Raw genomic sequence first — 22,078 nt, 5'->3', positions numbered from 1 at the left:
AAACGCAGCCACTGCGACATCAAACGCAGCCACCGTGCCAACAAAAGCAGCCACCGTGCCATCAAACACAGCCACTGTGCCCATCAATTGCAGCCACTGTGCCATCAAACTCAGCCACTGTGCCCATCAAATGCAGCCACTGCACCATCAATTGCAACCACCATGCCATCAAACTCAGCCACTGTGCCCATCAAATGCAGCCACTGCGCCATCAAATGCAGCCACTGTGCCATCAAATGCAGCCACTGTGCCCTCAAACGCAGCCACTGTGCCCTCAAACGCAGCCACTGTGCCCTCAAACGCAGCCACTGTGCCCATCAATTGCAGCCACTGCGCCATCAAACACAGCCACTGTGCCATCAAACGCAGCCACTGTGCCCATCAAACGCAGCCACTGTGCCCATCAAACGCAGCCACTGCGACATCAAACGCAGCCACCGTGCCAACAAAAGCAGCCACCGTGCCATCAAACACAGCCACTGTGCCCATCAATTGCAGCCACTGTGCCATCAAACTCAGCCACTGTGCCCATCAAATGCAGCCACCGTGCCCATCAAATGCAGCCACTGCGCCATCAATTGCAGCCACCGTGCCATCAAACTCAGCCACTGTGCCCATCAAATGCAGTCACTGCGCCATCAAACGTAGCCACTGTGCCCATCAAACGCAGCCACTGTGCCATCAAATGCAGCCACTGTGCCATCAAACGCAGCCACTGTGCCATCAAACACAGCCACCGTGCCCATCAAATGCAGCCACTGTGCCCATCAATTGCAGCCACCGTGCCCATCAATTGCAGCCACCGTGCCATCAAACTCAGCCACTGTGCCCATCAATTGCAGCCACCGTGCCATCAAACTCAGCCACTGTGCCCATCAATTGCAGCCACCGTGCCATCAAACTCAGCCACTGTACCCATCAAATGCAGTCATTGCGCCATCAAACGCAGCCACTGTGCCATCAAACGCCGCCACTGTGCCATCAAACGCAGCCACTGTGCCCATCAATTGCAGCCACTGTGCCATCAAACACAGCCACCGTGCCCATCAAATGCAGCCACCGTGTCATCAAACTCAGCCACTGTGCCCATCAAATGCAGCCACTGTGCCATCAATTGCAGCCACCGTGCCATCAAACTCAGCCACTGTGCCCATCAAATGCAGTCACTGCGCCATCAAATGCAGCCACTGTGCCAGCAAACGCAGCCACTGTGCCCATCAAACGCAGCCACTGTGCCATCAAACGCAGCCACTGTGCCCATCAAACTCAGCCACTGTGCCATCAAACGCAGCCACTGTGCCATCAAACACAGCCACCGTGCCCATCAAATGCAGCCACTGTGCCATCAAACGCAGCCACTGTGCTCAATAATTGCAGCCACTGTGCCATTAAACCCAGCCACTGTGCCATCAATTGCAGCCACCATGCCATCAAACACAGCCACTGTAAAGCATCCTCAGTAAAGCAGATGAAAAGTTATTTTTAGAATGTGTGAAAATAAAACTGTCTTGTCAATGCAGAGTTAATATGGCCTTTGGACTCTTAGATTTGGTGGGGGTGCATTGTTGTTAGGTTTTTCATATATATATATATATATATATATATATATATATATATATATATATATATATATATGAAAAACCTATATATAAACTGTACCTGATGATCCTGCTCCTCGCCTTGGTGACAAATTGGTAAAGGCAGCAGGACTCAGTTGGAGAAGCAACACATGATGTTCTAGCTCTGCCCTGCAGTGCAATCTGGGAGTTGTAGTCTCTGCAGAGCACAGGCACCAGACGGCCATGTTAAAGTCTATGTGCCTGTGCTCTGTGGGAGAACTACAATTCCCGGCATGCAATGGGGCCGCCGTTAGGGGAAGGAAGGGCTAGGACTCGGAGGACAGCGCTGCTGCTATTGGACACACAGGCAGCCTAAGCCATGCATATTAGACAGTCGGACATACTCTTATCACCCCCCTCATCCACCGCCGCGGAGCTCACTCTGTCTGCAGCTGTGTGCAGCGCGCCCGCCGCTCGCTCACCCCGCCGTTTGAGAGACACTCCACACAGCAGCAGACAGTGCAGCACAACACCTCAGAGACAAATTAGGCAATCGCTCGATGGCGAGGCCCTTCCTGTGGGCGAGGCCTAAGGCAATCGCCTAATTTGCCTAATTAAAGAGCCGCCTCTGGTTGTAGGGAAGGTGTAAATCCTCTATCAGGCTACTATTTCTCTTTTTGTAACCCGATCAAGATCTGGATGGGCCATCCATATGTGATAAGATCCTGACAGGTTACACTCCAGCTGCCAGTGTGCATCATAAAGCCCTATCGATTCATAGAACATACGTTCCTTTTGAGTCCAAATTTTCTGGTAAGCTCATACTCTCACCGGTGGTGGTGTTGTCACACGGGTGACCATAAGAGCATGTCCTAATATTTGGTGGATTTGAAGATTATCAAGTTCTTGATCACTGTGGTGGCCTTTTTTTCTACACTGATATTTTATGGACTTTCTCAGTTTATAATTTTTACACAGTTTATTTGATGTATGTTATTTTGGCTATAATATATATCCTTTCGTCACATTTCACAAAGTGTGTAGTTTAAATGTGGCAGCAGCATTATTCTATACAGGTTTTTGCTGCTTTTTATTACAATATTTATATATATGCACGATTTGGTTATGCGAATCTGGTGAATTTTATCGCAGCACTATATGCACTTTCTTTATATTGGGGAACAAATTTATCTCTTGTGCTAGCTGCTAATCCTTTTCACAATTTTGGTTGCGCGGGGTACTTGTATACATGATAAACACAAACATGCCTGCTGCTTCAGCTACCAGACAGAATAATGGGACTACAATATGGAGAAGCCTCTTGGTTACTTACCAAGACAAAGGGGAGAACCATACTCTGTAGAGACAACTACTGAATTTTTGTTCTTGAGATGGTCACATTGCAGAATCTAATACACCTATATCTTTAACATTTAAATTCAATGAAGACCGCCACCATTACAAACATTTCCTTAACCAATGTTTTACATACTTCCCAATGCAGCCCACTGCCTTTTTTCCAAGAAAAAAGGTTTATTATTAACCTCCTGACTGAGGTAGTCTTAGCTTGGGCCTTCCCCTATGTGGGGCAGAATGGTGCAGTCCTGGATTATCTCAACACTGTAAATCCAGTGAGTAAAGCTTTTGTTGAGAAAATGCATATTGAAAAAATGTTTTACTTATCTAACTTTATTGCAGATTGCTACCTGTTGCGGGTTTAAAGAAATAACTGTTTGTTTGACTATGTCCTGTGCGTACTGATTATGAATGGAAGGTTATGTTCATTATAATCAGCTGCTGCACTCTCAGTGTTCTAAAAAGTGGCAGTATCTTCATCCTTTTAGCCCTTGTACACACGATCGGACATTCCGACGGAAAATGTCCGATCGGACCGTGTTGTCGGATAATCCGACTGTGTGTGGGCTCCATCGGACTGTTTCCATCAGAATATCCGACGGACAAGAGCTGGGCTATAAAACTTTCCCACAACATGATCCGATCGGACTTTATCCGATTGTGTGTAGAGAATTCCGATTGGACAAAGTGCCACGCATGCTCAGATCAAATTCCTAGACCAAAGCTATTGGCTACTAGCCTGAACGTAGCGTAACGAAATAACACCATCACGTTCCGACGTTCCAACAGATTTTGTTGTCGGAATGTCTGACCATGTGTCCAAGGGCTAAGAAGTAATTAACCTTTAGAGAGTATCTCACCAAAAATAACATTTCTATTGGAGTGGGTGCCTAAAATCTGACTTGTATCCCGTTCTTGGGTTATGTCAGCTAACACTTGGCATTTTTGTTCATTTTAACAATCATTGTTCCCAAAATTCAATATTTAATATATATGAATATACAACTCTGTAAAGTTTGTTTAGATTGTTGAATTGCAAATGTATCAAATTGGTAAACTGCAGGTAAAAATAAGTATTGGATACCTAGGTAACCATTTTCTAATTCACTTTGCAGAATCACAAATTAAAATTATTTGTTTAAATACTAACCTGAAATTCCAGCATTGTTTTGCCAAGGTTTGTCCCCAGCATGTAATGGTAGGCACCAATACTTGTACTTGGGTCATCAGCATCATTTATATTACCCTGAAACATAAAACATAAAAGTTGTCAAGAAATCTAATCAATTAATTCTGTGTTTCTATTATCTTATTAGCCAGATTATGTAGTCTTTTAATACTACTCTTCCAAGGGTTTTCATATGTGAGAAACATATTTCAGTATTTATAGCCACATATGTAACTCATACTATCTTAATCCAATTAGCATAGTCTCAGGCCGCGTACACACGGGCGGACTGTTCGTCCAACTTTGTCCGCTGAACAGTGTTTGGGCGGACAGTCCGCTCGTGTGTGGGCTTTCAGCGGACAGTTTCAGCGGACAGTTTGACGGACAAGGTTTTTCGTAAATTCCGTAAAACTGTCCGCTGAAACCTTGTTTCAGCGAACAGTCCGCTCGTGTGTAGGCTTGTTCGTCAAACAAAGTTGCGCGCATGCTCAGAAAGGATTTTCACGCCGAAAGCTATAATGCAGTGTATAGGACGTTGTATTTTTCGTCCCGTCGTACGTGCCGTTCACGTCATCGCGCACGGTTTCAGCAAACTGTTCATCCGTCGTGTGTGGCCATGTCCGTCCATGCTAAGTTTGAGCGGACTGTTTGCCGAAACTGTTGGACGGACAAAGTTGGGCGAACAGTCCGCGCGTGTGTACGCGGCCTCATAGAAAATGTTGATTGTTCAAGAATATGATGGGTTGTGAAAAATAGGATTTTTCTAACAGCCTACCTGTAAAATCCTTTTCTTTGAAGTACATCACAGGACACAGAGCCATAGTAGTTACTATGTGGGTTATAGGCCACCTTCAGGTGATGGACACTGGCACGCCACAAGAAACATCAAGAAAAGTCACTACATTTTCTTGATGTGGTGAGAGCGGTCAGGGTCTATTGAAAGTGACCGCTCAGATTCGTAAACAAAGGTTTTGTTTGTGTTGCCAGATGGTCCTAAAAGAGGACAGGCAGCATCAAAATCTACTGTTTCTAAATGGATTTGTCAAGTGATTGTTCAAACTTATGGTTTTAAGAGGAAAGTTCCTCTTTTTCATATTAAAGTGCACTCCACCAGGGCTATTTGTGCTTCTTGGGCAGTGCATCACCAAGCCTCCATGGCTTAAATTTGCAAGGCAGCAACTTGGTCTTCATTTCATACATTTACCAGATTCTATCAAAAAGATGTAAAAGGCATGAGGACATCGCCTTTGGGCACAGTGTACTGCAGGTTGCAGTATGAGTTCTTTAGTCTCTTGGTGTTGGCATTGCTATGGGACATCCCACATAGTAACTACTATGGCTCTGTGTCCCGTGATGTACAATAAGAAAATAGGATTTTTATAACACCTTACCTGTAAAATCATTTTCTTTGAAGTACATCATGGGGCACAGAGGTCCCTCCCTTCTTGGTATACACATGTATTGCTTTGCTACAAAACTGAGGTGCTCCTACCAGTGGGAGGGGTTATATAGGGAGTGCACTTTTTAATTAAGGGCATCCCAGTGTCCATCACCTGAAGGTGGCTTATAACCCACATAGTAACTACTATGGCTCTGTGTCCCTTGATGTTCGATAAGAAATTTGTGAAACAACTCAGATCTCATTTATAGAAATTATCACCATGCCACCTTTCACAGGTTCACAGTTATTTTTATTTGAGTCCAGTGAGATTAGAAAATGACAGTCGCTATTTCTAATTGATGCTAAACAAATCTTAGCCAAGGCATAGAAATTAGCCGTGCCCACTGTGGCACAAGTCAAAATGTATTGGTACAAACAAAAAGCTTCCAGAACTGCTACATGATTCCATGTAAAACTTCCATAAGGTCTTGATGCTCAGAATGACACATTGGGGCTGATTTACTAAAACCGGAAAGTGCAAAATCTGGTGCAGCTCTGCACAGAAACCAATCAGCTTCCAGTTTTTTTTTCCTCAAAGTATAATTGAACAAGCTGAAGGTGATTGGCTACCATGCACAGCTGCACCAGATTTTACACTCTCTAGTCTTAGAGAATCAACCCCATTATATGCCTGTGACCATACATTCCTGAAAATGTAAGGAATTATGGCACACTCCTAAAAATTGGACTTTCTCAGACACTACTGTCTACCCTTCCACCCCTTGTACCTTCCACCCCTTATCCTCTTCTCCATCCATTTCTCTATTATACATAGTCTTTTCTTACCTTCTGTATACTGTAGGTACAGATATCCTGTTCTCATGATCCCAGAGCCTAACATTAGTACATTGTACCATCATGTGATCAGGGTCATTCGGCTACTTAGCCTTGTGTATCTACTTAATGCTTCTTGTTACAAATGCTTATTTGATGGCATGTCCTATCATGTACTTAGTTGTACTTCCTATGTAAAATCAATAACAATCTTAGAAACATAAAACTGCTGTTATATTGGTCAAAAATCTTTGAACTTCTGGTAAAGTTTTATCAAGCAAACCTATTGAAAAGTATGAGTAATAGTGAAAGGCCTTGGCTATAACTTCTGATCAATGTACCAAATGGTTGCTGTGGGCACAGGTTGTAGGTGCAGACTTGTTTCACTTTTAGAAAACATGCTAAAATCTTCCCACATTTATCACTATTTTTGTAGATCACATGTGGCAGGAAATCTCTATGTTTCTAGTAGCTTTGGTCTAACGGATGACGAAAGGCAGTGCATTGTTGAATGAGAGCAAGGAGAGTCAACAGGTCCCTGGCGGCCTTATGACTCACCTGCTTCTATGTCAAAGAGCAGAATTGCTATTTTGACCGTTCGTTCCATTTCATGTGGTGGATTGGACAATAAGGGTGCAGCAAATCACACATTTAAAAGCCTTCTATTTGGCTGGGGCAGCTGAGGTATCAGAAAGGTGAACAACTACAAGGTGTTGATCAGCATGGAAGAAAGCTATATGAACAATAAAGCCTTTCAGTAAGTTTGTGAATATTCCAGCACTAGTGGGTTGTGGGACATGTCAAGAACGTGAATTTGGAAAAAAGCAGGATGATGTTTAGATCATATTTTTTGGCCAACATAGGTTGCCAATCAATGAAGAACTACAAAGTAGTCAAGTTTACTATACCATCAATGGGGGTGGGAGAAAAACAAACTCTTTCGCTGTACAATATACGGTAAGATTCACCAAACATTAACTAGCTAGAGATGGTGAAAACAATAACATAGTATGTTGACAGAGGACAAAATAAATATGAGGTTTCCTAGTGGTGGTATCTAAGTGATGGTCAAGCAAAAGTGAGGCCGCGTACACACGGGCGGACTGTCTGCCCAACTTAGTCCGCCGAAACACATTTCAGCAGACAGTCCGCTCGTGTGTGAGCTTCAGCGGACTTTTTCAGCGGACAGTCTGGCGGACTAAGTCTTTCGGAATGTTGGAAAGACTGTCCGTCGGACTCGCATTTCAGCGGACAGTCCGCCCGTGTGTGTGCCAGTCCGCCCTACTTTTGAAATGAGCGGACTTTTCCCGCCCGGAGAAAAGTCCGCTCATTTCGAGCGGGTATCCAGGTAGGCGGGGCCCGCGACGGAGACGTCGCTGGCCCCGCCGCCTTGTATGGACTTAAAGGGGAACCCCAACGCCGAAAAAAATCGGCGTGGCGGTCCCCCCAAGTCCACAACAGACCCTTGTCCGAGCACACTACCCGGCCGGCCAGGAAAGGGGGGCGAGCGAGCACCCCCCCTCCTGAGCCGTACCAGGCCGCGTGCCCTCAACATGGGGGGTGCCTTGGGGAAGGGGGGGCCGCGCGGCCCCCCCCACCCCAAAGCACCTTGTCCCCATGTTGATGAGGACAAGGGCCTCTTCCCGACAACCCTGGCCGTTGGTTGTCGGGGTCTGCGGGCGGGGGGCTTATCGGAATCCGGGAGCCCCCTTTAATAAGGGGGCCCCCGGATACCGGCCCCCCACCCTATGTGAATGAGTATGGGGTACAATGTACCCCTACCCATTCACCTGTAAAATAAAAGTACCAAAAAAAACCACAACACACGAGATAAAATATTTTATTGCAGAGCTCCGGGGGTCTTCCGTCTTCGGGGGTCTTCTCGCCGGACTCCTCCGCTATCTTCTTGTAGCTCTTTTGCTAGCGGAGGAGTCCGGCTTTCTTCCTTGCCGCCGGCCTCTTCTCCCGACTTCGGGGGTCTTGTCCCCCTCTTCGGGTTCTTCTGCCGGGCCACCGCGCCTTCTTATAGCTCTTTTACAGGCGGTGGCCCGGTCTTCTGTCGCCGCCGCCGCCGCCTTCCGTTCTTCTTCTTCTTCTTCTCCAGGAGATGTTGCCTCGACGATCTCTCCGCCCCCTTACGATGTCATAGTCCCCATGTGACATCAACCCATGTGACGAGCCCATGTGACATATACCATGTGACACCGCCCCATTGTCACTATATAAGTGGCCGCGCAGCGCGGCTCTGGCATTCCGGCCGGAGAGATCGTCGAGGCAACATCTCCTGGAGAAGAAGAAGAAGAAGAAGAAGAAGAAGAAGAAGAACGGAAGGCGGCGGCGGCGGCGACAGAAGACCGGGCCACCGCCTGTAAAAGAGCTATAAGAAGGCGCGGTGGCCCGGCAGAAGAACCGAAGAGGGGGACAAGACCCCCGAAGTCGGGAGAAGAGGCCGGCGGCAGGGAAGAAAGCCGGACTCCTCCGCTAGCAAAAGAGCTACAAGAAGATAGCGGAGGAGTCCAGCGAGAAGACCCCCGAAGACGGAAGACCCCCGGAGCTGTGCAATAAAATATTTTATCTCGTGTGTTGTGTTTTTTTTGGTACTTTTATTTTACAGGTGAATGGGTAGGGGTACATTGTACCCCATACTCATTCACATAGGGTGGGGGGCCGGTATCCGGGGGCCCCCTTATTAAAGGGGGCTCCCGGATTCCGATAAGCCCCCCGCCCGCAGACCCCGACAACCAACGGCCAGGGTTGTCGGGAAGAGGCCCTTGTCCTCATCAACATGGGGACAAGGTGCTTTGGGGTGGGGGGGCCGCGCGGTCCCCCTTCCCCAAGGCACCCCCCAATGTTGAGGGCACGCGGCCTGGTACGGCTCAGGAGGGGGGCGCTCGCTCGCCCCCCTTTCCTGGCCGGCCGGGTAGCGTGCTCGGACAAGGGTCTGTTGTGGACTTGGGGGGACCCCCACGCCGATTTTTTTCGGCGTTGGGTTCCCCTTTAAGTCCATTCCAGGCGGCGGGGTCAGCGACGTCTCCTTCGCGGGCCCCGCCTACCTGGAGACGCGCTCGAAATGAGCGGACTTTCCTCCGCGTGTGTGGGCGAGTCTGTTCATTTCAAAAGTAGGGCGGATTGTATGGCGGACTTAGTCCGCCGTATTAGTCCGCTCAAAAAGTGCCGTGTGTGGGCAAGTCCGTTCATTCAAAAGTTGAACGGACTGTCTGTCGGATTGTCTGATGACCTTAGTTGGGCAGACAATCCGCCCGTGTGTACGCGGCCTAAGAAAATTATTTATATACATAGTAAAAAAACAGATATAACATATAATATATACCAAAAGAAACAATTTAAACAAAACAGTTTCTGAACCATTTCATTTTCCCTTTTTATGCACTATACATATTACAAAGTGGTGAAATATCTCATATATTAGTGGTTAAAAAAATCATATTGTATTTTTGTCACAAATCAATTTATCGTGAAATGAATCTGTGGGCCTTTTGAACCTGAAAATTAGCAAGGACTGACATTGTTATTAGTACAGTTTGAAGATTTCAAACATCTTTGCTAAGAAAACAACGTTTTTGTATACAGTTTAAAACTACAGTAAAACCTTGGATTACGAGCATAATTCGTTCTGGAAATGTGCATATAATCCAAAGCACTCATATATCAAAACTAATTTCCCCATAAGAAATATATGTTTTATTTCACAACCATTTATTCATAAGCCCTTCAGTCTATAGTCCTTATAAAAAGATTATAGCACTGTGACTTCAAGGCAACTTCGAGACAACTTCACAGCAAATACGAGGCAACTACCATTAAAGTCTATGGGTACAAGTTGGATAGAAGTAGTACAGGAACCTTTTCTAAAGTTGGATTAACTTCAGTAGTGCTAATTAAGAGAGCTCTCATTGACTAAAATAGGATTTCCCATGTGATGCGACTTGGAGTCTCACAAGTCAGATCCCAAGTCGCGGCAGTGTGAACCTAACCTAAATGTTGCACCTTCATTAAATGTAACCATATTGCTACACTTAGAGGTGCCTCTCTTCTCTTTTATACTCAGTTGTTGTGATGTGATGCTACTCGTATTGCAAGACCTTGCTCATTTATCAAGTTAAAATTTATTAAAAAAAATTGCTCATCTTCTAAAACACTCGCAGACCAAGTTACTCGCAATCCAAGGTTTTACTGTATTGGATAACAGCAGTGCTGTGGGCTGCCAGTGGTCCATGGTGGTAATTGGAAAACACTGAAGTGGAACATACTGGAGTTGTATTACTAAAACTGGAGAGTGCAAAATGTGGTGCAGCTCTGCAAGGAAAACTGTGACAGATCCTATCCCACACTCCGCTGAGTGCTTCCATCAGTAATACCGCTTCCTCCAGTCTGACCATCAGAGAGATATATTAATTATAGCTGCATTGAATAAAAGTCTAGCCGGTAATAGCTTGTATGAATCTTGAATGACTTATTGGACAGAATACAGCTTTTTTATACACTTTTTAACACAAGGGGTTAGATAACGAATTAGGGCTGGGTCTTGGCTATCTCCCCAGCAACAACTTGACTGACAATTATATAATTAACATGTTAATTAACAAAGCATTTAATGCAGCCCAGGTGACCAGACAGTCCGGCTCCAGAGGCCAATGTGGCCAGCTCTTTCAATTAAAATGTATTAAACAAACTAAGGATAGTCTTTGGACAAATCCAAGAAAGCAGTCTCTCAAAAATGTAACAAAAAGAGAAATATAGCAATAACAAATAACAGGGTGAATGTGGGAAAAAAAGGTCCCTGCAGCCAGTGTCCACGACAAAAACAAATAGGCTTCCATGTTTTTTTTTTGTGAAAGCTTACTTGAGCAAGCTGAAGTTAGAAGCAGATTGGCCACGATGCAACGCTGCACCGGATTTTGCACTCTACAGTTTTAGTAAATCAACCCCACTGTGACCACCACACCCATGAAAAAAGACTACCTGAAAAAAGTATGTGAGCCTTAACTGGGTGATATATATACTGCAAAAAATGTTACTACTAGGGAGACTGTTTCACCCCCATTGTGGAGCTGATACAAGTTTCCAAATGTTGCCTTTCTTATCACAAATAAAGCAAAATGAGCCAAACACATGAATCACCAGGTACAGGAATTTTTGATTTACATTGATGTGTCAAAGCTTATATAAGGTTTTAGCAATGGGGTTTACACGAACTTTAATTCCCTTTAAGAGTCAACTTTTCATAGGAGCAGTGTTGTCTGTCCAATCATATACAGTGGCAGCAACAGGCAGATGAGCCTTGTCTTTGGGAGCAATAGTGATTTTTTGTAAGGCCGTGGCACAACTTTTTCTTTAACATGAAAAGAACGTGGTTACAGTGGCTTTATAAATTCAATTCTACATTTGGAAATATATTCCTGGCAAGTTAAATAGAAAACACGGTAAGCCAAACTGTAGAGCCATTAACCAATAGTGGCGGCAATGTGAAAACTTGTTTTGGAACAACATAGATTCAGTCTTATAAAACATGAGAGGCTGCATATACAGATCTTCTATTCCATTAGGACTGGTTTCCTCTGCCTGTCCTTAATCTGGTCCAGTGCTGCATAGATATGTCAAACACAATGCCAATATCCAAGACATCAAATGCTATTTCTGAGGGATGTTTTTGTATAGAATTTGGAACACACCCTGTTTATAATTATATTCTGTTTATACGGAATAGGCAATAAAATCGCAACTGGCTTAGTTTATACTGTAAGAAGAAATCTCTCCTAATTTATTTGCTCAGCAATATGTGGAATCATGCCCTGCTTATTCCGGGACATTATTATCAGATGTCAATACTTACTGGTGTATATAATAGCACTCTGGCTTTATTTAGAAAAAGTGGATTTCATGGAAATGCCCAACAACCAAATAAAAAAAGGCTTTCAAAGTGAATAAAGGTGTCTCACCTCATTAAATAATTAAAAAATGCATTGCGTTTGTTTCTTATTTTAGGATAGTTAGATATAACAAAAAGTTTACACGAAAAAGGTGAAACAGTAGATTCTGGTGGTACAGGTCTTCAGCCAATCCCAGAATAGAATAAAAGGGGAGGTTAATGTGATTGTAAACAATCACCTTGTAAAACAACCCATTCAGTTTAAAACCGAAATGAAAGGCAAAGCATTTTTGTATAGATATAAAGAAAACATTATAAATACTTTATTTCCCCTTTTTTCTAAGTGATTCCATTCCCTCTGTTCTCAGCTGCATAAGAGCTGGGGAGGAGAAGCAACAGTACAGCACACTGAGCTTCCCAGTGAAAGGCTGGGGGCAGGGAGGCGTGTCAGGACAAGTCTAATCATTGGAAGAGAGCAGGCTGAGTTCCCAGCATAGCTCCCATGCCTAGTGTGATCGGTTTTTCATAGGAAAGCAGAGCGACTGACAGGAACACCAGAGATTTCACATAAAGGAAACAATATGAAGAGAACAAGATACTTTTTCATATAAGTACATGGTACATTAGTCACATATGAAATGTTGGGGTAATAAAACGCTTTAAGTTTACAGGTTGGGTTACTGTTAGATGTACATGAAGGTTAGTGCAGAGATTAGTTTTAGGGTTATAGGGAAGGTTAAAGTAGTTATAACCCTAAAAAAAGAAGCCATGCTCCCATCCCTCTAAGACACGGGATATAACATAGTGCTTTTGCCATGTCATTTGTCCCTTTCTATGTTGTACAATACCTGGCTGATCCTATCTGTCTTCCACTCTGTAAAATGACCATGTTTTTCATGGCTGCTGATCTCTTATAGCGTGGTCAGTTTATGAGCCTCCGTCATCCAGCCATCTTCTCAGCATCTCTGCATCTTCCCCCTTCCCCTCCCTCTCTCCCTGTCAGTTCTGTAGTCTGCGTGAGAGCCGATCCCCTCTCCTCTCCATTTAATTTTATTCTCTGCAGCTACTCCAGTGCTTGTAAAGAAACATATATTATTTACTTTGATCCTCTCTGTTTTAGGTCCCTGTTCAGTACAGTGTTTGTGTTTTCCTACAATTATAATGCTAAATACTTCTTTGCAGTGCAGACAGGTGACCTTCCTCTGCTAGCTTACATTCATCACAGGGAAATCTGAGCCACTCCCACTGTACTCACTTGCTTGAGAAGGGAAGCAAAGCTAGGTCACATGACAGCACAGCAGGGCTCTGCAAAGAAGGTATTTAGCATTACAATTTTAGAAAAACACACACTGAACAGGAACCTAAAACCAAGAGAATCAAGGTACAGTAATTAATACATATGACTTTAACCACTTTTAGCTTGGTACACATGATGAGATTATCGGTCGAATGATTGGCCGTTTATTTTTGCATGCTGATCTTCATATAGAAAATGAAGAGGTTACTAAAGTTACGAAAATTCTCATGTCAGAATAAAAATTTGGAAGTGATGTATGTATTGTGTTATATTTGTATAGTATTTTCGGATGAAAACAGTTCTGATTAACCACTTGACCTCCAGAATTTTTACCCCCCCTTCATGACCAGGCCATTATTTGCGATAAGGCACTGCGTTACTTTAACTGACAATTGCACAGTCGTGTGTACCCATATAAAATGTATGTCCTTTTTTCCCACAAATAGCGCTTTCTTTTGGTGGTATTTGATCACCTCTGTGGTTTTTATTTTTTGCGCTATACACAAAAAAGACCGACAATTTTGAAAAATAAAACGTACTTTCTGCTATGAAACATATCCAATACATTTTTTAAAAAAAAATCAAATTTCTTCATCAATTTAGGCCAATATGTATTCTGCTACATATTTTTGTTAAAAAAAATCCCAATATATTGATTGCTTTGCACAAAAGTTATAGCGTCTACAAAGTATGATATATGTATATATATATTTTTTAAACTAGTAATGGTGGTGATCAGCGAATTATAGTGAGACTGCGATATTACAGCGGACAAATCGGATACTAACTGTCACTTTTTGCACTTTTTGGGAACCAGTGACACTAATACAGTGACCAGTGCTAAAAATATGCACTGTCACTAATGACACTGGCTGGGAAGGAGTTAACATCAGGGGCGATCACAGGGTTAACTGTGTACCTAGCCTGTGCTTTCTCACTGTGTGGAAGGTGCTTTGACTCTGTGCTTTGACTGCTTTGCAGGAACACAGAATCAATACCTTCCCTACTGGCAGAGCAGCAATCTGCCTTGTTTACATAGGCAGATCACTGTTCTTCCTGTGTACTGTATAATCGGCAGGTGCGGGTGAACATCGAGTCTGCAATACTTGATGCTGGGCTCCTGCTGTGTGTCATCAAAGCAGGAGCAGGTTGCCGGCGGCATGCACGCACGCCCCAGACCCGGAAGGGTCAGATCAAGTACTAGGTATGTGATCTGGCACAGAGCGGCCGCCCTGCCGCAGTATATGTATGGTGGGCAGTCTGAAAGTTTTTGTCACCATGTGCAAAAGGGGCCTAAGGGTTGTCACCCACTCTTAGTAAGGAGGGTAGGGGTCAAAGTTTGGCTGTGTGTGACAATAATTTTGAGTTATAAGCCATGTCAAAAAATGTATAGACATCCCGCAACCAGGCACCGTCCCTCCAGCTGAGCAAGGTGCTCTGTATAATCATGTAAGTTAAACATGCCTAAAGCTCAGCAAACACATTACAATTTGGTTGGACAATCTCCATTAAATCTACCAACAACTATGCAGTGCAAGGGACTCATTGGATACAAATTGACTGGATATTTTAGGTGGATAAAAGATTGTAAGTTAGATGATCACGTGTATATTGAGCTTTAGAAACGAGCTCTGAACATGAATATTCTACTTATAACTGAGTCAGGACAAGAAGCTAAATAGATAAGGCAGTGTTTAATGTACACTGGCAATTTTTGCTGCTAACAAATTCAGATTCCTAATTGTTTCTAATGCCGCGTCCACACGATCGAATTGTCTGGCAGACTTAGTCCAGCAAGCAATCTGGCAAACAATCCGCTGGACTTTCTAACGAATGGACTTGGCAACACACGGACACTCTGAAAGTTCGGCGATTTCTAACGCGATGACATACAGCACGTACGACGGGACTAGAAAAAGGAAGTTCAGTAGCCAGTAGCCAATAGCTTCCTTCTCGTACTTGCTTCTGAGAATGCATCATTCTTAGTCTGCCGGACTAGCACACTGACGAACGGATTGTCCACTGAAAGCCAAGTCCGGCGGACAAATTTTGAGTCAAAACTACTTTCTAAGTCCGCCGGACTTTACGATGAAAAAGTCCGCTGGAGCCCACACATCATCGAATTGTCCGGCGTAATGCGGTCTGGCGGACTAAGGCCGCGTACACACGGGCGGACTGTCTGTCCAACTTAGTCCGCTGAAACGCGTTTCAGCGGACAATCCGCTCGTGTGTGGGCTTCAGCGGACTTTTTCAGCGGACAGTCTGGCGGACTAAGTCTTTCGGAATTTCCGTAATACAGTCCGTCCAAACTTGGTTTCAGCGGACAATCCGCTCGTGAGTAGGCTAGTTCTTCAAGTGGCTCATATGTGAACCGAGCCTCAAAGGTATACATATAAACTTGATTTAAACATTGTGTATGGTATGTATATATTCTCATGTCATAACTTAGCCTTGTATATCACAAAGGAATGACTTAAGAGAGCCATAATACAAATGTTACAAATGTTACACTCACAGTTTGTTTTGCCATTGATTTATTTTCACTTGATATTGGATGGTGATTTCAAGTAATTTATCATTTTTATGGTGATTTCCATGGTTAAATGGAATAAACTTTGTAGACTTGTGGGCGCGACTTTCCTCTGGGATATCTAAAAGCCAGCATAAATATTTCAGCAGTGCAGTGTTAATGTGGCTGGATTGAGATGCTATAAATTTTCAGATGCATTTTGAGTTGAAAAAATACTGGCCGAAGGGCGCACGACCAAACAATAATTGCAACAGCTCAGTATATATTCTACACACCCATTGTAAGACATTCTAAGAAAAGTTGTTGTCTGTGTTGCCAGAAGCTGATCTGCTACTAAGCATTGTAACATATAACTATATAACTATATAAATGTAATACTACATATAAATTACATCTTTGCTTACTGCACATTTGTTCTGCTTGGTTGATAACTTCTGAGATTTCCATAAAGTGCAGAGTCTACTATTTAATGTGATACACAATGTACCATAAGAGAAATTAAAGAACCAAACCATGCAATTTGTTCATATTAATTTACAGGGCCACTATCATTCAAAATATTGTATTTTGATGACTGCGATAAATACATATAATTAATACAGTTTTACAACTACTCCCAACATTTAATACTATTTTCTATATATTCTAAACTATGTTCCATGTTTTGTGCTTAGGTGGTTGTCTTCCTCTGCAGAATTTATTATGTGCTGGTTTATTTAAATTCTATTTTATCGGGGCTGGTTCTTCAGACCTATGACAACCATACTATAGCATTTTCTGGCTATAAATCAGCTTTAAGGGAACACTTAAAGTGTGTGAGAAGGTTATGTATTAGGTTATGAGTTAAGGATAGGGAAAGTATTGACTTAACTGTTAGGTTTAGGTAAAAGCCGAACTCCACCACATTTTTGAACAGAGTGAGTAAGGGTCAGAACTTCCATTATGTTTTTATGGCTTTTTGTGACTCCATAGGTGAAATTTCCCTTCACTTTGTGTCTCAGTTATACCCATAACACCAGACTAAGAAATGAGGGCAACAGAGGTCAGAGGAGCTGAAAGGCACACTTGGCAATAAAAACTCTCCCTGTTCCTGTTGGAGAAATACACCATAAATATAACATGCCATAACTTCCTGTCCCTCTGTCCCTCTGCCCTCCTGTTACAGGAACAGTAAGGTAGAGGCAATGTACCCAATGGGAACACAGACTGCACTGCAAACCTGAGAAGGACTAAATCATTAAAAATGTTTATAGTTGGTATTGTAATATATGGTATAGGTTATTCATTTGTTACGCATAAGGACAATGCTAACCCCAAAGCACCTTGTCCCCATGTTGATGGGGACAAGGGTCTCATCCCCAAAACCCTTGCCGGTGGTTGTGGGGGTCTGCGGGCGGGGGGCTTATTGGAATCTAGAAGCCCCCTTTAATAAGGGGACCCCCAGATTCCCACTCCCCTATGTGAATTGGTAACGGGGTACATTATACCTCTACCATTTTACAAAAAAGTGTCAAAAATTCTAAAAAAGACAAGGGACACCTTGGGACAAGTCCTTTATTAAAAAATAAAAATGTCCAACGATGTAAATCCACACCGCCCGACGGATCAAAAAAGGAAAAAAAAAAGCTGCAACAGTTCCGCCTCCATGGGTGGCTCCTGCCAAGTGACGCTTCTTCTTGGTGACAGCTGTTATGTAGCTGAGGGTGGGGCCACCCGGTGACGTAAAAGCGCGACCCTGCCCCCCTCTGATGACACTTGTCCCTGTCTGTCATTTTTACCACTTATGACACTTTAACTCCCCGTTACCAATTCACATGGGGGGCGGAATCTGGGGCTCCCCTTGTTAAAGGGGGCTTCCAGATTCCAATAAGCCCCCCACTCGCAAACCCCCACAACTACCGGACAAGGGTTATGGGGATGAGGCTCTTGTCCCTATCAACATGGGGACAAGGTGCTTTGGGTTCAGACCCCAAAGCACCCTCCTCATGTTGAGGGCATGTGGCCTGGTACGGTTCATGAGGGGGCCACTTTCTTGCCACCCCTCTTTTCCTGTGGCCTGCCAGGTTGCATTCTCGGATAAGGGTGTTGTATGGATTTTGAGGGGGATGCCTACACCATTTTTTTAAATTTTGGCACAGGGTTCCCCTTAAAATCCATATCAGACCCTTCGTATGAATTTTGGGGGGACCCCTACACCATTTTTTTCTTAAATTTGGAGCAGGATTCCCCTTCATTTCCATATCAGACCTGAAGGACCTGGTATGGATTTTGGGGGGGAACCGCCACGCAAATGTTGTTTTACATTTTGCTTCGGGTTCCCCTTAATATTCATACCAGACCAAAAGGGCCTAGTAATGGACTGGGGGGGGGGGGACCCATGCCATTTTTTTCAATGAGTTTTATCTATATTGCCAAGACCCGACAATTCATTACAGCTGCGATCAGTTTTGAATTACTTTTTTCCTTTAGCAATGTCATTTTGCTGCTGTACTGTTCTAAACACAGGAAAACTGCGCCATTTTACAGGCATACTAAAAACACCCCCCAGGCACAATATTTAAAGAAATATTTAATTTTTATTGTATCACTTTAAGCATTATTAAAATCACTGCTCCCAAAAAATGGCCGTTTTTAAAACTTTTTTTGCATTGATACATGTCCCCTGGGGCAGGACCCAGGTCCCCAAACACTTTTTTAATGACAATAACTTGCATATAAGCCCTTAAAATTAGCACTTTTGACTTTTTATGTCCCATAGACTTTAACGGTGTTCATGTGTTATTCCGAATTTTTTGCCTGTTCGGATTTTCTGGTGTGAACCGAACCGGGGGTGTTCGGCTCATCCTTAATAGTTGTGGTTGTGCCATGCTCCTTCCTGGAAGCTGTTATATCACTTCTATATGGACAGCACCACTCATGTGCAAATTTTCTTTAGGATTTTCAGCCTAGAACCAAATTACTGTAAGTGTATCTGAAGCGTTTACTGACTGGCCTATATTTGCAAGCTACAAAATTTGGATTCCCATATACATTTATAGGTATGTTTAGTAAACAGGGGTATTGGTGCAAAGTGGACCTCTTTTCTCTGGTAGGAATACATACAGTTTGTTTTAGCTATTGACAAACCCCCAAATCTTGTCAGTGGATTTCTTCTGTACTTCTAGGTGTTTTACTATTCAGTGCGTTGATCCAGTTTTCCTGCCTATGACCCATTATACTGTAAACGGGGCTGGAATTAGCATAGGCACCGCAAGCAAAGTCAGATTCTACCTCCATTGGTCCTTTATTTTCTATGCAGACAAGTAATAATTATGGTCTACAATCTAGCTTAATATATTATACTCCTGTGCCCCGAGCCCACCCTCTTTAAAAGCCAATTAGAGCCTCAGGCTCTAATCACGTGCTTTAAAAAAAAAACATTGAAATCCATGCATCCGGCACCCCGCATGTAGATTAGGGGGTCGGACGCATGGATGGGGGGGTGGTGCCCATACACTCTTTATGAGTGGCCGTCACTGTTCTGGAGAGAAAACTAGATAAAGGCATTGTCTGTGAGAGGCAATTAGCAACTGGAAGTGTTATGCTGACACACTGCTTAGCATACATGCACTTACCATGAAAAATATATCTGATGCTAGGTCCACTTTAATTTGATACATTGGTCCGTGGACAGTGTCCTCAAAACATGTCTACCATTTTTTACATTACAGTAGCAGACTACAGTATATACATGTGGCCTTATGCACTCCAGCATAAAGCCTCCAACCTATAATTCACTTTGTGGTTGAATTTTGTTTACACACCACCCACAAGTTAAATAGAAATCTTGCAAACAGTTAACTATCCAACAGTTATTACTACAAGGTCAAATTACTTCAATGCAGAAGAAACATAAAACACTGCCAATTCCTTATATGAGCTGTAAACCTCACAGGAACTGCTTAACAAGGGAAGGATTACAATGGCTCCTCTCACTGCATTGATCATTATGATACGGTGATATAGAGAATGTAAATGAAATAGGCAAATACTCTGCTGGGAGACTTATATTGTAACTGTTAACCTAAGAAAACATAATACTAAAGCTTTGAACATTGTCCTCTAAACCACAATACTTAATTAGGTATTTTTAGAATGACGGTACATAGAATTAATTAAGGGTTGTACCATTCTGTTGACACCCTACAAATCCAAGCTACGTGTTTCCTAAACAGAGATTGGCAGGAACCCCTGATAAAACTTGACCTGAGTTTGTTAATGAGAAGAATTTAATTGCCAGAAATGTTATCCAACCTTTTTATTATTCTGTTATGAGTATATACGTTCCTCTGATTTAGAGAGAAGGTCAGTAAGCTTGACACGGATATGCTCAGTGTTATTCTTATTCTGCTCATGGAACGATGAGATGCAGACTTCTAAAAATCTGTCAGAATCACATAAAATATGATTTTGTGCATAAACCTGACTTTAGTTCTGTCTCTCCTCAATTCTTTATTCTGATTCAGGAGATAAACAATGGTTTGTACAGAGGTTATTGATCTCTATGTAAAAAAAATCTCTTGTTTACATAGCTGCAAAAAACAGATGTCTACAAATGAACATAGGAAGGTCCATTGTGACTTACATGTTAATCAGTTTATATGCATACTTCCATGCTTCCTACATTATTCAGTGTAAACTTCATATTTTTGTTGAATGCTTCTAGAAGTATGACCTATGGGGTAGCAGGATGACCCATATTTTCCTTTGCGTGGTCATGGAAATCCAAGATCTTTGAAAGCAAACTGAGAAATATAATTTGTCCAATATGTTCCGGGTCTGCTCCTTTAACAATTGCAAACCGATCCCTTGAAAAACTCCACTTAAAGGGAGTCTCTACATAGTACTTCTACATGTACTAATTCAGCGGAATACCCATGCCTACAATGTCTTTACAAACAGTAATCCCAAACAAAAGATATGTTACACTATGCAGCAATAGACCAAATCTACAGTATGCAATGCTATGTTCTGACAGCAGTACAGACAACTTCCCATTGGCTGCTGGGAAAAATCGAGTCAGATTGAGTGATTCTTAGCCATTCAGATGAAGCTTTATATTTTTATTAATGAATACAAGGTTTCCTCAAATTGGCCAAGGTGGAGAGGCAGGCAGATGATGTCATGATCTTCACTTCAGCCAATCAGAGAAAGCCTTGTATTCATTGATAAAAATACAAGGCTTTCTCTGAATGGCTGACAAGTACTCAACCTAACTTGATTTTGTCCCATCAGCAGATTGGAATTCATTCATTCTGATGAAGGAGACAGAACTGCATACTGTATGTAGCTGATACTAATACAGTATAATACAGCACTCACAGCCATGAAAAACTTTCTAGTGGAAATAGTTTGCTTGGGCCAGCTTGGGGCAAACAAACTATTTAAAGAGACAGGAAACCTGTATCGAAGCTTTAATTATATTGCCTTCACATAGGGGGCTGAGTTATCATGTGTTTCTCTGCACTATTTCTTTGTGTGGGGGCTGCCATCTTGGTAGAGGAGAGGACTTCTCTTGCTTATGTCAAAACTGCCCCCCTAAAGATTGATTACCTAATGGCTGAAAAAGGAAAAATCAAGCAGAAACACGTAATGAAAGAAGCAGAAGCAAGAATATCCTTGTGTAGGAGGTTCTCGGGTATAGCTTCTACCCCAGCAAGGAACATAAAGGTATAAGTGTTATTTTTCAGGGGAAATTTAAAAATTATAGGGTTTTCTGGGTGCTGCTTGCGCACAATTTCATGTCCATATGTTTCCTATAACATAGCAAAGTTTACATTTTTTAATTTAAATCTACTTTAAAGTTCCTCCACAGGCTTACCCCCAACTTCACACAGCCCACCCCCTCTAATTGAATGCTGGCATAAAAAACTAAGAAACTCTACCTAAGTAGCCTCACCTACATCCATGATCATGAGTCTTCTCTCCTTTTGTGTGCATAGAAGCAGGGTCCACTTCTTGCTTGCATGGCACGGTCAATTAATATTGGATGTCCAACAGAAAGGTCTTCTCGTGATCCAGAAG

General features: G+C 42.9%; 1 protein-coding gene across 2 annotated transcripts in view; it reads right to left on the bottom strand.

The window, feature by feature from the left end:
- The window catches only part of LIX1 (limb and CNS expressed 1), a 237,958-nt gene that overhangs the window by 64,667 nt on the left and 151,213 nt on the right, over nt 1-22,078 (bottom strand). For both annotated transcript variants that reach the window (XM_077462348.1, XM_077462347.1), the window contains one exon: nt 4,066-4,161. In XM_077462348.1, the coding sequence (XP_077318474.1) occupies nt 4,066-4,161 (96 nt within the window). The remainder of the gene's footprint in view (nt 1-4,065; nt 4,162-22,078) is intronic.

Source organism: Lithobates pipiens, unplaced genomic scaffold (assembly GCF_037356315.1).
Source record: "Lithobates pipiens isolate NorthernLeopardFrog02 unplaced genomic scaffold, aLitPip1_a1.2 Scaffold_3, whole genome shotgun sequence".
Classification (NCBI taxonomy): Eukaryota; Metazoa; Chordata; class Amphibia; order Anura; family Ranidae; genus Lithobates; species Lithobates pipiens.
Note: the sequence above shows the minus strand (reverse complement) of the source record. Positions and strands in the feature narration are given on the sequence as shown.